The sequence below is a fragment of the Scyliorhinus canicula genome, chromosome 4 (genome assembly GCF_902713615.1).
Source record: "Scyliorhinus canicula chromosome 4, sScyCan1.1, whole genome shotgun sequence".
In the NCBI taxonomy this organism is placed as follows: domain Eukaryota; kingdom Metazoa; phylum Chordata; class Chondrichthyes; order Carcharhiniformes; family Scyliorhinidae; genus Scyliorhinus; species Scyliorhinus canicula.
In genome coordinates this window covers 221,349,088-221,367,296 of record NC_052149.1, presented here as the reverse complement: position 1 = coordinate 221,367,296, position 18,209 = coordinate 221,349,088, and the positions used below count along the sequence as shown (strand labels likewise).

Genomic DNA, 18,209 nt, shown 5'->3' with positions numbered 1-18,209 from the left:
TGACATTTTTTATGCCCCCCTGGCACCCCTAGCGATTCTCCCCCCCCCCCCCCCCCGGCTGGGAAAAATCGCCGCTCGCCATTTTTCATGGCGAACGGCAATTCTCCGAGCCTGATGGGCCGAGCGGCCGGCCCTTAATGCCCGTTTCACCACGGTAGCAACCACACCTGGTCGCTGCATTCGTGAAACGGGCGCCAGATGCCCGTTCGGGGCATCTAGGGGCCCGATTGGCACGGGAGCACCACCACTGTGCTCGGGAGGGGACAGGCCCGCGATCGGTGCCCACCGATCATCGGGCCAGCGTCCAATACGGACGCACTCTTTCCCCTCCGCCGCCTGGCAAGATCAAGCCGCCACGTCTTGCCAGGCGGCTGAGGAGAAAGACGGCCACCGCGCATGCGCGGTTTGCGCCATTGGCACGATGAAGTCATCCGCGCATGCGCGGGTTGCAACCGGCAACCCGCGCATGCGCGGATGACCTAACAAATGCACCGTTTTGCGCGTCATTTCCGGCGCGACAAGGTCGCGGCCGGGAAAGACGGGGGCTCGCTCCTAGCCCCCTGGGTGGAAGTGAATTAGGTGCGGGGAGCGGGGCCCGAGGCCGTCATGAACCTCAGCCGGTTTCATGACAGCCATCCCGATTTTTATCGGGAGTGGAGAATACGGCCCAAGGAATGTCTTTCAGGAGGAAGAAGAGATAAAGAGGTAAAAATAATTAGGGAGGAAATTCGAGAGTTTTGCATCTAGTCAGCTGAAGCCACAGCTGTCAAAGAAATGAAATGAAAATTGCTTATTGTCACAAGTAGGCTTCAAATGAAGTTACTGTGGAAAGCCCCTCGTCGCCACATTCCAGCGTCTGTTCAGGGAGGCCGGTACAGGAACTGAAACGTGCTGCTGGCCTGCCTTGGTCTGCTTTAAAAGCCAGCTCTTTAGCCCTGTGCTAAACCAGCCCCAGATGGAGTGAAGAAAATCAGGGAGGCACCTGAGTCCAGCTTTGGATGAGTGCTGAGATCTCAGACAGTTGTAGGATTGGAGGAAGTTGCAAAGATTTGAACACCAGGATGAGAATTTCACCATTTTAAAATTTTACAACTCTTTGAGGCTCAGGGACAAAAATGACCTTCTGACTGAAACACGTCAAGCCTGAAGTTAAAACACCTATAATCTGCCACTATGACAGAGAGAGGAGATATAATTATTTTTTAAAATGTATCTTCACATTGAAGAGGGACATAATTGAACTAATAGTCCCGTAGAACTGTTTAATTTAAATGTTCATCATTTGCATGATCTCTCTTTAGGAATTGACCTATTTGGTTCAGATCATTTATTGATATTGTCCTTATCCATGTGTGTAATCACATCTCATCTTGGCAGCTGACACTATAATTTGGCAATTAGCAATTTTATTGTGAAACCAAACCAAAACAGTGGGTAAAGCTATATAGTTCAGATTATAAAGCCACACATATTTTCCCATTTATTTTCCTTTCTCAAAAACATTGACTTGATCATTATGTTTCTCAAAGAAAAAGTTACACGCTTAACCTTTATGGTGTTAATTGGTTTTCTATTTTCGTACAGGTCAATGCAGTGCACTCTGTCGTGTTATTCACCCTGGGATAACATGGACTGCAATACGATGCAGATAAACGATAAAGCATACACCAAACGTAGGCGTTGGTTCAATAAGGTTTATTGCACTTCAGTTATGAAGCACACAGCTGCCTGTGGGTTGACTCTCTGCTACTCTGAGTAAACTAACTCTAACTATCTAGACCAGGCTAGCTCTGATCCACGTGTAGAAGGTGTTGAATGATTTGTACACCCTGACTGTCACTACAGTTGTCACCAGTGGAAAGAGGCGGAGTGCTGATGCCTCGTGTGTTTTATAGTTGGAAGCCCCCCTCTGGTGTTCTGTCTGGTGATTGGTTGTGTTCTGTTCTGTATGTTGATTGGCTCACCTGGGTGTCTGTCACTGCCAGCTTTTACCTCATGATTTGCATGGGTGCATATTATGACACACTCTATGTCCGATCTTGTTTACCCAGGGGATGGTACGTCATGGTCAGTGGTGGTGCTGGTAAATGTGTACGCTCTCAACTGGGACACACAGAATTTATAAAAAAGACCATGACGGAAATCCCGACATCAACACACACCGATTGATTATGGGGGGGGGGACTTTAACTGCGTGCAGGACCCACTGACCTACCGATCAAACCCCAGAATGGGGAGAAAGACAGGCATGGCTATGGAGTTGGGAATATTCATGGAGCAGATGGGGGCGGTAGACCCATGGAGGTTCCTGCACCCGGGAGAAAAGGAGTTCTCGTTCTTTTTGCAGGTGCACAGGGTGTACACCCGCATCAACTTCTTTGTGGGGAAATCGGTGCTTCCAGGAATCATAGGAGCGGAATATTCTGCGATCATCATCTCCGACCACACCACATTACATGGGTGTGAGGTTGGAGGGGGGCTGTGCCCAGCGGCCCACATGGAGGCTGGATACGGACGTCCTGGCCGACAAGGCCTTCTGCCAGAATACATTGTGGGCCATAGGTTATTACGTTAGTAACAACCAGAACGGGGCGGTCACACACTCTACGTTCTGGGAGGCACTGAAGACTGTGATTAGAGGAGAGATCATAGCCTACAAGGCGTGCAGAGATAGCGAAGAGAGGGCGGTCAGGCCGCAGCTGGTTGACTCCATTCTAGAGGTTGACAGAAAATATTCTGAGTCCTCAACCGAAGGGCTGCTGGTGGAGAGGAAAAAGCTATAAATGGACTTTAATTTGTTATCCACCAGAAAAGCAGTGCACCAGCTCCGCCAGACATGGGGGACCTTCTATGAACATGGCAACAAGGCTGGCCGCCAACTGACTCACTAGCTGAGGAAGCAGGCAGCCACGAGGGAAAGAGCGCAGGCAAAGAACAACAGAGGCAGACTGGTAGCAGAACCAAAAAAGGTCAATCAAGCATTCAAGACCTTCTACCGAGGACTGTGTGCCTCCGAGCCCCCCGATGGGGACGCAAGGATGAAACAGTTGCTTGACGGACTGGAACTACCAGTTGTGGGTGAAGACAGATTTAGGGGGTGCTGGAAGCACCAATAGATCTGGGAGAAACCATGGGGAGCATCAGCTCCATGCAGGGGGGAAGGCGCCGGGACCTGATGGGTTCCCGGCGGTCTTCTATAAGAAATTCGCTCCAGCCCTGGCCCCACACCTAAGGGACATGTTTGCGGATTCGCTGGTCAGGGGCACGTTGCCTCCTACATTAGCGCAGGCCAAATTCTCACTGATACCCAAAAAAGATAAGGACCCAACAGAATGTGGATCATATAGACTCATTTAGCTGCAGAATGTAGACGTGAAAATACTCGCAAAAGTCTTGGCCAAAAGGCTGGAAGGCTGCATACCAGAGGTCTTCACAGACGATCAAACGGGCTTTGTCAAGGGTAGGCAACTCACTGCGAACATCGGGCGACTGCTGAATGTAATAATGACCTGGGCAAAGTTGAGGCATTCCCAGTGAACCCACAACAGGGGAGGGGCAGAGCTGGAGGGGCTCCCTATTAAAATGGCCCAGAACAGATTCCGATACCTAGGGATCCAAGTAGCCAGAGACTGGACACAGATCCACAAGTGGACCCTGACAAGCCTGGTGGAGGAAGTAAAAATTGACCAAGAGAGGTGGGCTCACTCCCACTCTCCCTGGTGGGGAGAGTGCAGGAGATCAAGATGAACGTGCAAGGAGGGAGGGTTTCCGTTATCTGGACCACTGGGAGTTCTTCCGGGGCAGGTGTGACCTGTATAAGAAGGGCGGGTTGCATCTAAACTGGAGAGGCGTAAATATCCTGGCCGCGAGGTTTGCTAGTGTCACACGGGAGGGTTTAAACTAGTATGGCAGGGGGGTTGGGTACCAGAGCAATAGGTCAGAAGGTGAAAGCATTGAGGGAGAACTAGGGAATAGGGCCAGTATGGCTCTGAGGAAGAGCAGACAGGGAGATGTTGCTGAAAACCTATTTGGTTCAGATCGGTGGCCTGAAGTGCATATTGAAAAATTGAAAATCGCTTATTGTCATGAGTAGACTTCAATGAAGTTACTGTGAAAAGCCCCTAGTCGCCACATTCCGGCGCCTGTCCGGGGAGGCTGGTACGGGAATCGAACCGTGTTGCTGGCCTGCTTGGTCTGCTTTAAAAGCCAGTGATTTAGCTCAGTGAGCTAAACCAGCATATGTTTTAATGCAAGAAGTATTACAGGTAAGGCAGATGAACTTCGAGCGTGGATTGGTACCTGGAACTATGATGTTGTTGCCATTACAGAGACCTGGTTGAGGGAAGGACAGGATTAGCAGCTAAACGTTCCAGGATTTAGATGTTTCAGGCGGGATAAGGGGGTGTAAAAGGGGTGGCGGTGTTGCGCTACTGGTTAGGGAGAATATCACAGCTGTACTACGGGAGGACACCTCAGAGGGCAGTGAGGCTATATGGGTAGAGATCAGGAATAAGAAGGGTGCAGTCACAATGTTGGGGGTTTACTATAGGCCTCCCAACAGCCAGCGGAAGATAGAGGAGCAGATAGGTAGACAGATTTTGGAAACGAGTAAAACAACAGGGTTGTTGTGATGGGAGACTTCAACTTCCCCAATATTGATTGGGACTCACTTAGTGCTCGGGGCCTGGACGGGGCAGAGTTTGTCAGGAGCATCCAGGAGGGCTTCTTAAAACAATATGTAGACAGTCTAACTAGGGAAGGGGCTGTACTGGACCTAGTACTGGGGAATGAGCCCGGCCAGGTGGTAGAAGTTTCAGTAAGGGAGCATTTCGGGAACAGTGACCACAATTCAGTAAGTTTTAAAGTGCTGGTGGACAAGGATAAGAGTGGACCTAGGGTAAATGTGCTAAATTGGGTGAAGGCTAATTATAACAATATTAGGCAGGAACTGAAGAACCTAGATTGGGGGCGGATGTTTGAGGGTAAATCAACATCTGACATGTGGGAGGCTTTCAAATGTCAGTTGAAAGAAATTCAGGACCGGCATGTTCCTGTGCGGAAGAAGGATAAATATGGCAAATTTCAGGAACCTTGGATAACGAGAGATATTGTAGGCCTCGTCAAAAAGAAAAAGGAGGCATTTGTCAGGGCTAGAAGGCTGGGAACAGACGAAGCCTGTGTGGAATATAAGTAAAGTAGGAAGGAACTTAAGCAAGGAGTCAGGAGGGCTAGAAGAAGTCACGAAAAGTCATTGGCAAGTAGGATTAAGGAAAAACCCAAGGCTTTTTACACATCCATAAAAAGCAAGAGGGTAGCCAGGGAAAGGGTGGGCCCACTGAAGGATAGGCAAGGGAATCTATGTGTGGAGCCAGAGAAAATGGGCAAAATGAATACTTTGCATCAGTATTCACCAAAGAGAAGGAATTGGTGGATGTTGAGTCTGGAGAAGGGTGTGTAGACAGCCTGGGTCACATTGAGATCCAAAACTACGAGGTGTTGGGCGTCTTGAAAAATATTACGGTAGATAAATCCCCAGGGCCTGATGGGATCTACCCCAGAATACTGAAGGAGGCTAGAGAGGAAATTGCTGAGGCCTTGACAGAAATCTTTGGATGCTCACTGTCTTCAGGTGATGTCCTGGAGGACTGGAGAATAGCCAATGTTGTTCCTTTGTTTAAAAGGGTAGCAAGGATAATCCAGGGAACTACAGGCCGGTGAGCCTTGCGTCAGTGGTAGGGAAATTACTGGAGAGAATTCTTCGAGACAGGATCTACTCCCATTTGGAAGCAAATGGACGAATTAGTGAGAGGCAGCATGGTTTTGTGAAGGGGAGGTCGTGTCTCACTAACTTAATAGAGCTTTTCAAAGAGGTCACAAAGATGATTGATGCAGGTAGGGCAGTGGATGTTGTCGATATGGACTTCAGTAAGGCCTTTGACAAGGTCGCTCATGGTAGACTGGTACAAAAGGTGAAGACACACGGGATCAGGGGTGAGCAGGCAAGGTGGATACAGAACTGGCTAGGTCATAGAAGGCAGAGAGTAGCAATGGAAGGGTGTTTTTCTAATTGGAGGGCTGTGACTAGTGGTGTTCCACAGGGATCAGTGCTGGGACCTTTGCTGTTCATAGTATATATAAATGATTTGGAGGAAAATGTAACTGGTCTGATTAGTAAGTTTGCAGACTACACAAAGGTTGGTGAAATTGCGGATGGCGATGAGGACTGTCAGAGGATACAGCAGGATTTAGATCGTTTGGAGACTTGGGCAGAGAGATGGCAGATGGACTTTAATCCGGACAAATGTGAGGTAATGCATTTTGGAAGGGCTAATGCAGGTAGGGAATGTACAGTGAATGGTAGAACCCTCAAGAGTATTGAAAGTCAGAGAGATCTAGGTGTACAGGTCCACAGGTCACTGAAAGGGGCAACACAGGTGGAGAAGGTAGTCAAGAAGGCATATGGCATGCTTGCCTTCATTGGCCGGGGCATTGAGTATAAGAATTGGCAAGTCATATTGCAGCTGTATAGAACCTTAGTTAGGCCACACTTGGAGTATAGTGTTCAATTCTGGTCGCCACACTACCATAAGGATGTGGAGGCTTTAGAGAGGGTGCAGAAGAGATTTACCAGGATGTTGCCTGGTATGGAGGGCATTAGCTATGAGGAACGGTTGAATAAACTCGGTTTGTTCTCACTGGAACGACGGAGGTTGAGGGGCGACCTGATAGAGGTCTACACAATTATGAGGGCCATAGACAGACTGGATAGTCAGAGGCTTTTCCCCAGGGTAGTGGGGTCAATTACTAGGGGGCATAGGTTTAAGGTGCGAGGGGCAAGGTTTAGAGGAGATGTACAAGGCAAGTTTTTTTACACAGAGGGTAGTGGGTGCCTGGAACTCGCTGCCGGAGGAGGCGGTGGAAGCAGGGATGATCGTGACATTTAATGGGCATCTTGACAAATACATGAATAGGATGGGAATAGAGGGATACGGATCCAGGAAGTGTAGAAGATTTTTGTTTCGACGTGCAGCACGGGCTTGGAGCACCGAAGGGCCTGCTCCTGTGCTGTACTTTTCTTTGTTCTTTGTTCTTTGTTAACTAAAATGTGGGCACCCAATAATATCCCTAGCTACTTCAGGGCGGCACGGTAGCACAGTGGTTACCACTGCTAGCCTACGGCACTGAGGACCCGGGTTCGATCCCAGCCCCGGGTCACTGTCTGTGTGGAGTTCTCACGTTCTCCCCGTGTCTGCACAGTGCCTTTGGACTTTGTACCACATTAGACACGAACTATTGTTGTAATGTTGTAATATTCACCATGTATCAAATCAGTTCTCACAAATATGTTTGTTTGAAACACCGTCATTGGCGTTTGGTCAACGAGTACTACAGCATCTTCCCACAGATAGCAATTGAATGTGGTGAATTTTACAGTAGAAAAGTCGGTCTTGAATTGACCAATTGTTAAAAAGGTTTCCTGTAACAATAATACACTGTGGGCCGTCTTAACAAGCTGAGAATAGGACCTCCGCCTCGCCGGGAAAGGAAGGCCTTTCCTCGAGAGCTGCTGACCAATCAGTTTGTCCGGTAGATGAGTAGTTCCAGCAGAACCAGAATTCAGTAGTAGCCACTGCTGAGACTACAAAACTTCCTGAGGAAAAGATCCATGGGATACCTGACTAACAGGTGACTTCTCGATTCTTGGTTAGGATGAGATCGGGGTCACGAGGGTGAGGTTTGTCTTCTGGAAAAGGGAGGGTGCACCATCTGGAGTAGGGGGTTCAAGACACCTGGAAAAGGAGGTAGCCCCACTCCTTCCTGCCTTTTATCCCACGGTCATGAGTCACCTGGCTTTCTTCATTCTTTTTTCCAACTGCACATGTTAGTGGGAAATGACAGAAATTATCTTGTAACTGACCATTAAGTGGCTTGTTAAGAGCCTCAACAAGCTTAAGGATGGCTGGTCGATGCATTACCTGCTCACTGAATTTATGGGAAGGCGTTGCATAGCCACCCACTCTTTCTTACTCCCGATCCACCCCTGTGAGGGGGTGGTCCATTCCAATTGCCTTTGAGAAAATATTGGTGAGCTGCCTTCTGAGCCACTGATTAGCTGTTTCATAGGACTGGCTGTCTGGGTTATTTCAGAGGACAGTTAAGAGTCAATTATGTTACTCTGTGTCTGGAATCACAAATAGCCCAGAGCACATTACCTTCCCTCAAAGGCATTGTCACCAGTACTGGTCAGGTGTATCTAATTAACTATATTTAAATTTACCAACTGCCACAATGGGATTGGAATTAATGTCTCCAGGTCATTCGTCCACGTTTCTAGATTGGTCTATTACATGGACAACGCATGACCCATCCAGGTTGCAACCTACAGACTATTTTCAATCAATCATCCATCAAACAGCTGCTTTCATACTCTTCGACTGCAGACCATTAGGTTACACTTGTAAGAATATTTTTTGAACTAAAAACCTCTATTTCTATGGTAACCGATGCTCTTTAGGTCAGGGTATCCACTTCAGAAAAGTAGTAACTCAATCATAGAAAATGTTGGAACGTACGGTGCATTTATCTGTTCAGACATGTGTAGTTACAGTAAGAGATTTAATGTCATAGTATCACTGATAACATTGCAGTGTACACTTTGGAATAATAATTTTACTCCAAAATATTACCATGACTGTACATACAAGGCATCTTCCAACATACTTCATCTAACCCTAGCAGCATGCCCTTCCTTCCTCCCTCGTCTAGCTTCCCATTGAAGACATGTGCTATTCACATCAATTGCTCCCTATGGTAACAAGTAGCCTTGTAGCAAGGCCACAGTTTCCACGAGGAAGGAAATGAGGGCTGATTTGGAGGAGATGATATCTTTGCTAGGTTCTCCCCTTCTTGGCCTTTGGGCTACAACGAGTGTTGCTCCCGGACTATATTTGGTATTGTTCTAGTAAAGGGTGGTAACTGGTACCGAATGGGGTGAATGAGCTTATTACCTAGGTCCTGCACCCAGTGTTTGGCATTTACATGCCTTGGGTGAGAAAGCGGGTGACCAGTGACATCTCTGATGAGGGATAAGGTGAGGGAGTATAGGCTGGAAGAGAATTGAAGTCAGAACCACAAGGTGTGCTGGATTTCAGAATCTAGTTTTGCCTCCTTCCTGCTGTTATCCAGCCACATTTGTGTTGGAATTTCAAAGGCAAATCCAGCTAATTGGATTTTAAAAGTAGCTATTTGCTCACAATGATTATTTACTGAACGTTTCTTTAAGTTACCAACACTCACTAGAATACCATAGGCTTTAAGCATATTGCCTATTACCATGCAACAGCATGCAAGAAAGTTAACAATAGTCAGAGCAATTCATTTGCTCTGTGCTCCTGGAACTCAATGTCCTCTGCCTTCAAATCCACACACACCCTGTCTGTTCTACCACTCTGACATGGACAGAACAACAATGTTGAGGGAACCAACATCACTTCCAGCTTCCCATCCAAGTCATGCACCATCCTGTTTCGGACATATATTGCCATTCCTTCAACTCTAATTTGTCAATATCCTTGAAATCCTAATAACGTTGTGGGAACACCTTCACTACTTCAAGGAGAAGGCCCATCACCTTTGACAATGTTAGAAATAAGGTCCCTTTAAGAATAAACCAGATCTTACTTCAGAGTGAATTGAGAGCAGGTGATGCACATTGAAGCTTGTATTTAAGATCTGGGGCCGCGATTTAATGGCTGCGTTGTGTCCGGTGTGGATCTGGGCGCGCCTGTTAAATACCAGAAGAGGCCAAAATCAGGATTCACGCCGGATGCAAATCGGTTCGTGATCTAACCAGCCCGCTCCCGGTAACGGGATACGGAATCCATCCAAACATGGCGAGACACCAACTGACACCAATCTCCATCTGATTAGTGAATTGGAAGTCCAATCTAACGACCTCCCAGGAATTAACCGGCTCCCCAGTGAGGGGTCATGTGGGCAACGTTAAACAATCCTTTTTAAAAACAGGAAGCTGGTGCAATGGCGGCTGAGGAGGACTGAGGATGTGCGTAGTCATTTCCATTTCCTGGTATGCAGCCCAGGGGCACTGGAGCTGCTGCACCAGTGTTCAAGTGAGGAAAGAGGAACCCCTGAGGGGGCTGGGAATATAGGTCACCCCTGAGCTGTGGGGGGTGAGGGGCTTGGAATCTGAGGGGCGTACAAGCCATCCTCCAATACCGTGTATACCCATAACAGGGGCAACTGCAGCTGCCTGACTGTCCTGCCAAACAGTTCCAGGACAGAGCCCTGTTCTTGGTTGTATGCTGAAGCGTGGAGCAGGTCTGCATGGTGCCATGCTTGTGTGCTGACTGGGAGTGACTTCAAAAGGAACGTTTAAAAGCCGCTTGTTAACAGAGAGCTTCTGGTCACGAGTCTGGTGAATCAGGTGGCGGGACATCCCGTAACAGCGTGAAGCTCATGGGCATCATTTTTGGCACAAGGTGCCGTTAAATATGAGCCACAGTCTCGCCGGGCCGGCCATCGGGAAACACCCCAGACCTTGTGCCTGTTATGACACTTGGAACTTTTTCCATTAAGTTGTGCCCTGCATTTTTTTTCAAGAGGTAGACTTGTTTATGGACAGGAGGAGGATCTGGAAGGGAAGAGTGGAAACGGATATTTGTACTGACCTATACTATCACAATAAAACAGTTGTGTACCATCAGAATGTGTTCGGCTGACTAATTTGGGAAATGGATGTTCACCAGTTTAACAATCTTCTCCTTGGGGCGACTCGGAATGTACAAGGAAGGTGGTCTTTTTAGTACTGCCCACATCCCGAAATTATTTATTATCTTTTAAAAATGGGCCCGGTTTTATTCTGTGGCCAACCAATAAATTTAATCTGTGTCTTTTGGATCTGTTAAAAGCAATGTCGTTGGAAGCAGCCAAGTCCAGTAGATTGGCTTAAAAGGGACGGATTGAGTGGAAGATAGCTCAAGGAATCTGACCCATGAAGCCTCACAATAAATAACTAGTCATAGGTCCGCATTTTCCTCTTGTTTGTTTGTTTTGGTGGAAAATATTATTCAATATAATGGTAGTAGGGAAAATGGAGCCTCAGAGGTACACTTAGGGCAGCAAGGAAAATCGTGCCTGGAAAGGGTTAAAGCGACAGTCTCCTAGAACCTAATCAAATTAACATAGTACAAGCCAGCAGGCCACAGGTAACATATAACCAATAGGACAGCGATCAGCCTGGCTCCAGTCAGTCTAGGAAGGACATTGTACTATTTGAATACATACAAATATCAGGGACATGGAGCAGATTACCATCTCATCACGGACACATTGTTGAGACATGGTCCTTTTGTATTACACAGCAGGTGGGCAAAAAGTACCTCCGGAACGGTTATGAGCAATGAACGTAAAACAGTGTATCCGTATCATCTAATCGGGAATGACTGTAATGACCGATAATCAGTTGCATTGTACTATTTGATTCACTCATATCATGTTGAATCATTTTGAATCACTGTATCGAGCTCAAACAGTATAAAGAATTGTGTGGGGACTTTTTTGGGGCAGAGCGACTTGGACCGAGCTGTAGTTAAGACGGCTGAGTTTTAGCTCTCCCGCATGTATGTGGCAAATAAAGCTATTTCGTTAACGTTTTATACGGTCTGAACAATTCAACTCATTTAATTCCGTTAACAATAATCAGATAATCCGGGTGCAAATCCAAGAGTAACCAATAATGGTCTTTTATCTACTTTTACCACTCATCTTTAAATTAGTTGGACAAAATGTCATGTTACAACTTTGTTAAGGATTATTGAGTAAAGTAAAGCATAAGGGGCAACGGGACACGTCGTAAATGGGCTCTATTCCTCAGAGCATTCCAAGTGAGGGTGTGATAGCTTTTCAAACAACTGTGTAGGGTAAAGAAGACTCAATATTTATTTCTACATGTAAACATAATGGATTTATAACTAAACCATTGCTATACCAATTATTGTATATTAATGTGTACAGGGCTGCACAGTGTCGCAGTGGTTAGCACTGCTGCCTCATGGCGCTGAGGATCCGGGTTCGATCCCGGCTCGGGTCACTGTCTGTGTGGAATTCTCCCTGTGCCTGCGTGGGTCTCACCTCCACAACCCAAAGATGCGCAGGGTAGGTGGTTACCCTTTACTTGGAAAAAGAACAATTGGGTACATTAAATTTTTAAAAAAGAATATTAACGTGTGCGTATAAATCTTTTTATGTTATTGTGGTGCCTGATGTTGCTGATAAATAATGAACTGCTTCTTTGGGTTTATTGACTTACAACTGAAGCATTTCCATGGACTTTGAAATTTAAAATATAATTTTAATTAGGGTTCAGAATGGCCTCATCTCTAAAAGCTTCCTGGAAGAATGTGGAGCTGCAGTCTGATCTAATGCTGGCCCAGGCGGTTCCCCTCCACTGAAGGAGATTAGTAAACTGGGTGGCCTCGGAGAGGAGTCTTGCATCCTGCAATACCTGTTCTCCAACTGGCAGGATATAAATTGCATGGTCTCCCAACGTGTGGTTCAGTTGCCAGTCCAAGATCATAACAAATGCATTATACAATATAACCAGACCAATTTCTCTATCCAATTACCTTTCCCACTATTTTAGTGAAAGCATTGTCGGGGCAGAGAGGAACTAAAGGAGAGAGAAGGAGTGAAAGGAAGGAAGAGAGAGAGATACAGAGGAGTTAGTAAAGGAGGGGGAAGAAAGAGAAGGGAAGAGGGAGTGGAGAGGGAGCAGGGAGAGAGACAGACAGACAAGAGGGGCAATTCGGTGGAGGGTGATAGAGTAAAGCAGAGAGGGGGGTGGAGGAGGGAGAGGGATTGAGGGGGATAAAGAGGGACAGAGAGGGGGAGAGAGGGAGGAAAAGAGGGAGAGGAAGGAAGGAAGAAGGAAGGGAGAGGTGAAGGGAGGATGGAGAGAGAGAGAGGGAAAAAGAGGACGTATATACGGAAGGGTGTGAGGGGAGATTGGTGGGTGAGGAGGGATAAGGAAGCATAGGAAGGGAGGTAAAAGAGGAGCAAGAGAAAGGGGGGAGAGGGAGAGATGGAGTAGGAAAGAAGGGGGGAAAGAGCCGGAGGGAGAGTGGGAAGAATAAAGAGAGGGAGAGAGTGGGGAGATGGAGAGGAAGGCAGGGAATGAGGAGAAAGGGAAGGATGGGGAGTGGTAGGGGTGTGCAACAGATGGAGGGAGGGAGGGCAGTGGGTGGGAGGGAGGGAGGGTGAGAAAGGTGTGGCCTGGTAGTAGGAAATGTGTGGGAGAGGAGGGGTTAGTAGGGAGCAGAGGGATGGGAAGGAGGGAGGGGTTAGTAGTGAGCAGAGGGTTGGGAGGGAGGGAGAGAGGGTGGGGTTAGCTGGGGAGCAGAGGGATGGGAGGGAGGGAGGGGTTAGTGGGGAACAGGGGGATGGGAGGGAGGGAGGGTAGTGGGGAGCAGAGGCATGGGAGGGGGAGGGGTTAGTGGGGAGCAGAGGGATGGGAGGGAGGGAGGGGTTAGTGGGGAGCATAGGGATGGGAGGGAGGGAGGGGTTAGTGGGGAACAGAGCGATGGGAGGGAGGGGTTAGTGGGGAGCAGAGGGATGGGAGGGAGGGGTTAGTGGGGAGCAGAGGGATGGGAGGGAGGGGTTAGTGGGGAGCAGAGGGATGGGAGGGAGGGAGGGGTTAGTGGGGAGCAGAGGGATGGGTGGGAGGGAGTGGTTAGTGGGGAGCAGAGGGGAGGGACGGGTTAGTGGGGAGCAGAGGGAGGGAAGGAGGGAGGGGTTAGTGGGGAGCAGAGGAATGGGAGGGAGGGAGGGATTAGTGGGGATCAGAGGGATGGGAGGGAGGGAGGGTTAGTGGGGAGCAGAGGGATGGGAGGGAGGGAGGGGTTAGTGGGGCGCAGAGGATTTGAGGGAGGGAGGGGTTGTGGGGAGCAGAGGGGAGGGAGGGAGGGGTTAGTGGGGAGCAGAGGGATGGGAGGGAGGGAGAGGTTAGTGGGGAGCAGAGGGATGGGAGGAAGGGGTTAGTGGGGAACAGAGGGATGGGAGGGAGGGAGGGGTTAGTGGGGAGCAGAGGGATTTGAGGGAGGGAGGGGTTAGTGGGGAGCAGAGGGATGGGAGGGAGGTGTTAGTGGGGAGCAGAGGGATGGGAGGGAGGGGTCAGTGGGGAGCAGAGGGATGGGAGGGAGGGAGGGGTTAGTGGGGAACAGAGGGACGGGAGGGAGGGAGGTGTCAGTGGGGAGCAGAGGGGAGGGAGGGAGGGGTTAGTGGGGAGCAGAGGGATGGGAGGGAGGGGTTAGTGGGGAGCAGAGGGGAGGGAGGGAGGGGTTAGTGGGGAGCAGAGGGATGGGAGGGAGGGGTCAGTGGGGAACAGAGGGACGGGAGGGAGGGAGGGGTTAGTGGGGAGCAGAGGGATGGGAGGGAGGGGTCAGTGGGGAACAGAGGGACGGGAGGGAGGGAGGGGTTAGTGGGGAGCAGAGGGACGGGTGGGAGGGAGGGGTTAGTGGGGAGCAGAGGGATGGGAGGGAGGGAGGGTTAGTGGGGAGCAGAGGGATGGAGGGAGGGAGGGGTTAGTGGGGAGCAGAGGGATGGGAGGGAGGGAGGGGTTAGTGGGGAGCAGAGGGACGGAGGGAGGGAGGGGTTAGTGGGGAGCAGAGGGATGGGAGGGAGGGAGGGGTTAGTGGGGAACAGAGGGACGGGAGGGAGGGGTTAGTGGGGAGCACAGGGATGGGAGGGAGGGTGGGGTTAGTGGGGAGCAGAGGGATGGGAGGGAGGGGTTAGTGGGGAGCAGAGGGATGGGAGGGAGGGGTCAGTGGGGAACAGAGGGACGGGAGGGAGGGAGGGGTTAGTGGGGAGCAGAGGGACGGGAGGGAGGGAGGGGTTAGTGGGGAGCAGAGGGATGGGAGGGAGGGGTTAGTGGGGAGCAGAGGGACGGGAGGGAGGGAGGGGTTAGTGGGGAGCAGAGGGATGGGAGGGAGGGATTAGTGGGGAGCAGAGGGATGGGAGGGAGGGGTTAGTGGGGAGCAGAAGGATGGGAGGGAGGGGTCAGTGGGGAGCAGAGGGATGGGAGGGAGGGATTAGTGGGGAGCAGAGGGATGGGAGGGAGGGGTCAGTGGGGAACAGAGGGACGGGAGGGAGGGAGGGGTTAGTGGGGAGCAGAGGGACGGATGGGAGGGAGGGGTTAGTGGGGAGCAGAGGGATGGGAGGGAGGGGTTAGTGGGGAGCAGAGGGATGGGAGGGAGGGGTCAGTGGGGAACAGAGGGACGGGGAGGGAGGGAGGGGTTAGTGGGGAGCAGAGGGACGGATGGGAGGGAGGGGTTAGTGGGGAGCAGAGGGATGGGAGGGAGGGGTTAGTGGGGAGCAGAGGGATTTGAGGGAGGGAGGGGTTAGTGGGGAGCAGAGGGATGGGAGGGAGGGGTTAGTGGGGAGCAGAGGGATGGGAGGGTGGGGTCAGTGGGGAACAGAGGGACGGGAGGGAGGGAGGGGTTAGTGGGGAGCAGAGGGACGGGAGGGAGGGAGGGGTTAGTGGGGAGCAGAGGGATGGGAGGGAGGGATTAGTGGGGAGCAGAGGGATGGGAGGGAGGGGTTAGTGGGGAGCAGAGGGATGGGAGGGAGGGGTCAGTGGGGAGCAGAGGGATGGGAGGGAGGGATTAGTGGGGAGCAGAGGGATGGGAGGGAGGGGTCAGTGGGGAACAGAGGGACGGGAGGGAGGGAGGGGTTAGTGGGGAGCAGAGGGACGGATGGGAGGGAGGGGTTAGTGGGGAGCAGAGGGATGGGAGGGAGGGGTTAGTGGGGAGCAGAGGGATGGGAGGGAGGGGTCAGTGGGGAGCAGAGGGATTTGAGGGAGGGAGGGGTAGCTGGGATCCAGGACCTCGCTATATCTTGAACCATTGCCTGCCCACTGGAAGCTGCTTGGCAGACCCAGGTTCAGGCTGAGCGATAGAGACTCGCTGCTGACAGCCTCCGTCTCGGGAGAATCCACCCTCCCCTCCCCTTCTAAAGTTGAAGAGAAGAAGAAGAAGAAGAAAAACTTGCCTGCTTTGCGCAGTTTCTTGTTTCTGAACACGGACACGATGACCAGTAAATTGCCCAGAATATCGACCAGGATAGTGAATATGAGGACGCTGGCCAGGGTGCTGATCACCCAGAGCCTCCTGTCGGGAAGCCTCTCTACCTCTTCAATGGACAGATTCTTCGGCAAAATCCTGTTCCCATTCATCGCCCGTCACATCATATCAGCGGGGAACCACTGACAGAGAGATGAATATCAGGAATGATTTGGATGTTCCTGCTGGACACTGACTCTCAGAGAGGCGCCCCCGTACCGCTGCTCCTCCACACTTCAGTCAAGTCCTCTCCTCTCCACTTACTGTAACCTGTCTCCCTTCCCACTCCTGCTTTGCCAGGACCGCGTGCTTCCTAATCAACCCCGGAACTGCGATTATATAAACAATAACAAAAAAATCCTAAAGATCAGACTGGGTTGGGAATAGAAGTTTAACCATTTCGGTGCTGCTAGAGAGAGAAACGGCATTCAGGGATATAGTGGAGTGTGGAGAATGTAGACTGGACATATGGGTGTGTGTGTAATATCTATATATGTGGGTCATATATATTTCTGTGTGCATTTGCATATGATGTATGTGATATATGTATGTAGAACAAGAACAACCAAAACATTCCTACGTGCATAAGGAGGTCATTCGGCCCATCGAGTCTGCACCGACCCTCTGAAAGAGCATCCTGACCCAGGCCCACTCCTGTGCCTTATACCCATAACCCCACCTAACTTTTTGGACAGGAGAGGCCAATGGCCAATTTGCCCACCTTTGGGCTGTGGGAGGAAACCGGAGCATCCAGAGGAAACCCACACAAAAACAGGGAGAAAGTGCAAACCCCACACAGTCACCTTGCTTTGTTTGCCCCCTTGTTCCGCACTGTAACCAATCACTGTTCCCTGTTGATTATTCTTGTGTTTATTATGTACGTACTGTGTACGTTCCTCAGCCGCAGAAAAATACTTTTCACTGTACTTCAGTACATGTGACAATAAATCTAATCAAATCAAATCACCTGAGGCCAGAATTGAAACAGGGTCCCTGGCGATGTGAGGCAGTAATACTGATCACTGTGCCACCCATATGTGTGTGATATACGTGTGTGATATATGTGTGTACGATGCATATTTGTGTGATGTATATGTGTGCCATGGAAATGTGTGGTATATACGTGTGTGTGTGTGTGTGTGTGTGTGTGTGTGGTATACATGTGTGTGTGTGATATATATAATGTAATGAGCCAGGGCTTAGAAACCACAAAGTGTATTATGGAGTTCACCTGAACAACAACCTTCATGATGAATTTGTCTAGGATGAACACAAAAGCCCTCACCTCAAGTGTGATTCAGCAGACTCCCTAGACACTTTAATCAAAACAAAGTTTATCCTAAGAATATAGTTTATATATATATATATATATATGTAAAACACACAGCAAGAATCTTTATCAATTACAAACATAAAGACACCACACAGCTCAAATAACCTATGTATAACCCTTAATGAATTCCTCCTTAACTGTTCCAATTAAAGAACAAAATCCAACAAACCAAAAAACCCTATTCAAAGACATGGCCCAGCACACTGCATTCTCACTTGAATGGGACTAGTCCTTATTCTGAAATTCTGATCCAGTCTCAACCAGCACATTCAAACGCTGACAAAGAGTCATCGGACTCGAAACATTAGCTCTTTTCTCTCCCTACAGATGTTGCCAGACTTGCTGAGATTTTGCAGCATTTTCCCTTTTGTTTTACATTCAAACTCCTTCTGGAAAGCAAACTATATATTTTAAGTTACTGAAGTAGGTAGCCACAACCAGTTTACTTTTGGAACAGTTTTTAAAATGAAAATATAGAAAGATAGGGAACATTTCTTTCTCCTTGAGTCGACAGCAGTCAAACTGAAACTGAAACCAAAACACCTCACACAGCCACAGCCCAGCTCCACCCACACAATGACATAATTGAAGCCATGTGAGAAGACATAAACCTTTCTTTTTTTTATAAATTTAGAGTACCCAATTGATTTTTTCCAATTAAGGGGCAATTTAACGTGGCCAATCCACCTACCCTGCACATCTTCGGGTTAAGGGGGCGAAACCCACGCAAACACGGGGAGAAT

The 18,209-nt window shown here is 49.4% G+C and overlaps 1 protein-coding gene across 1 annotated transcript in view; it reads right to left on the bottom strand.

The window, feature by feature from the left end:
- Window positions 1–16,246, bottom strand: part of mtnr1al (melatonin receptor type 1A like) — a 51,565-nt gene extending 35,319 nt beyond the window's left edge. Inside the window, exon 1 of the mRNA XM_038793551.1 lies at window positions 16,063–16,246. Within this exon, the coding sequence (XP_038649479.1) occupies window positions 16,063–16,246 (184 nt within the window). The remainder of the gene's footprint in view (window positions 1–16,062) is intronic.
- Window positions 16,247–18,209: the final 1,963 nt, after the last annotated feature.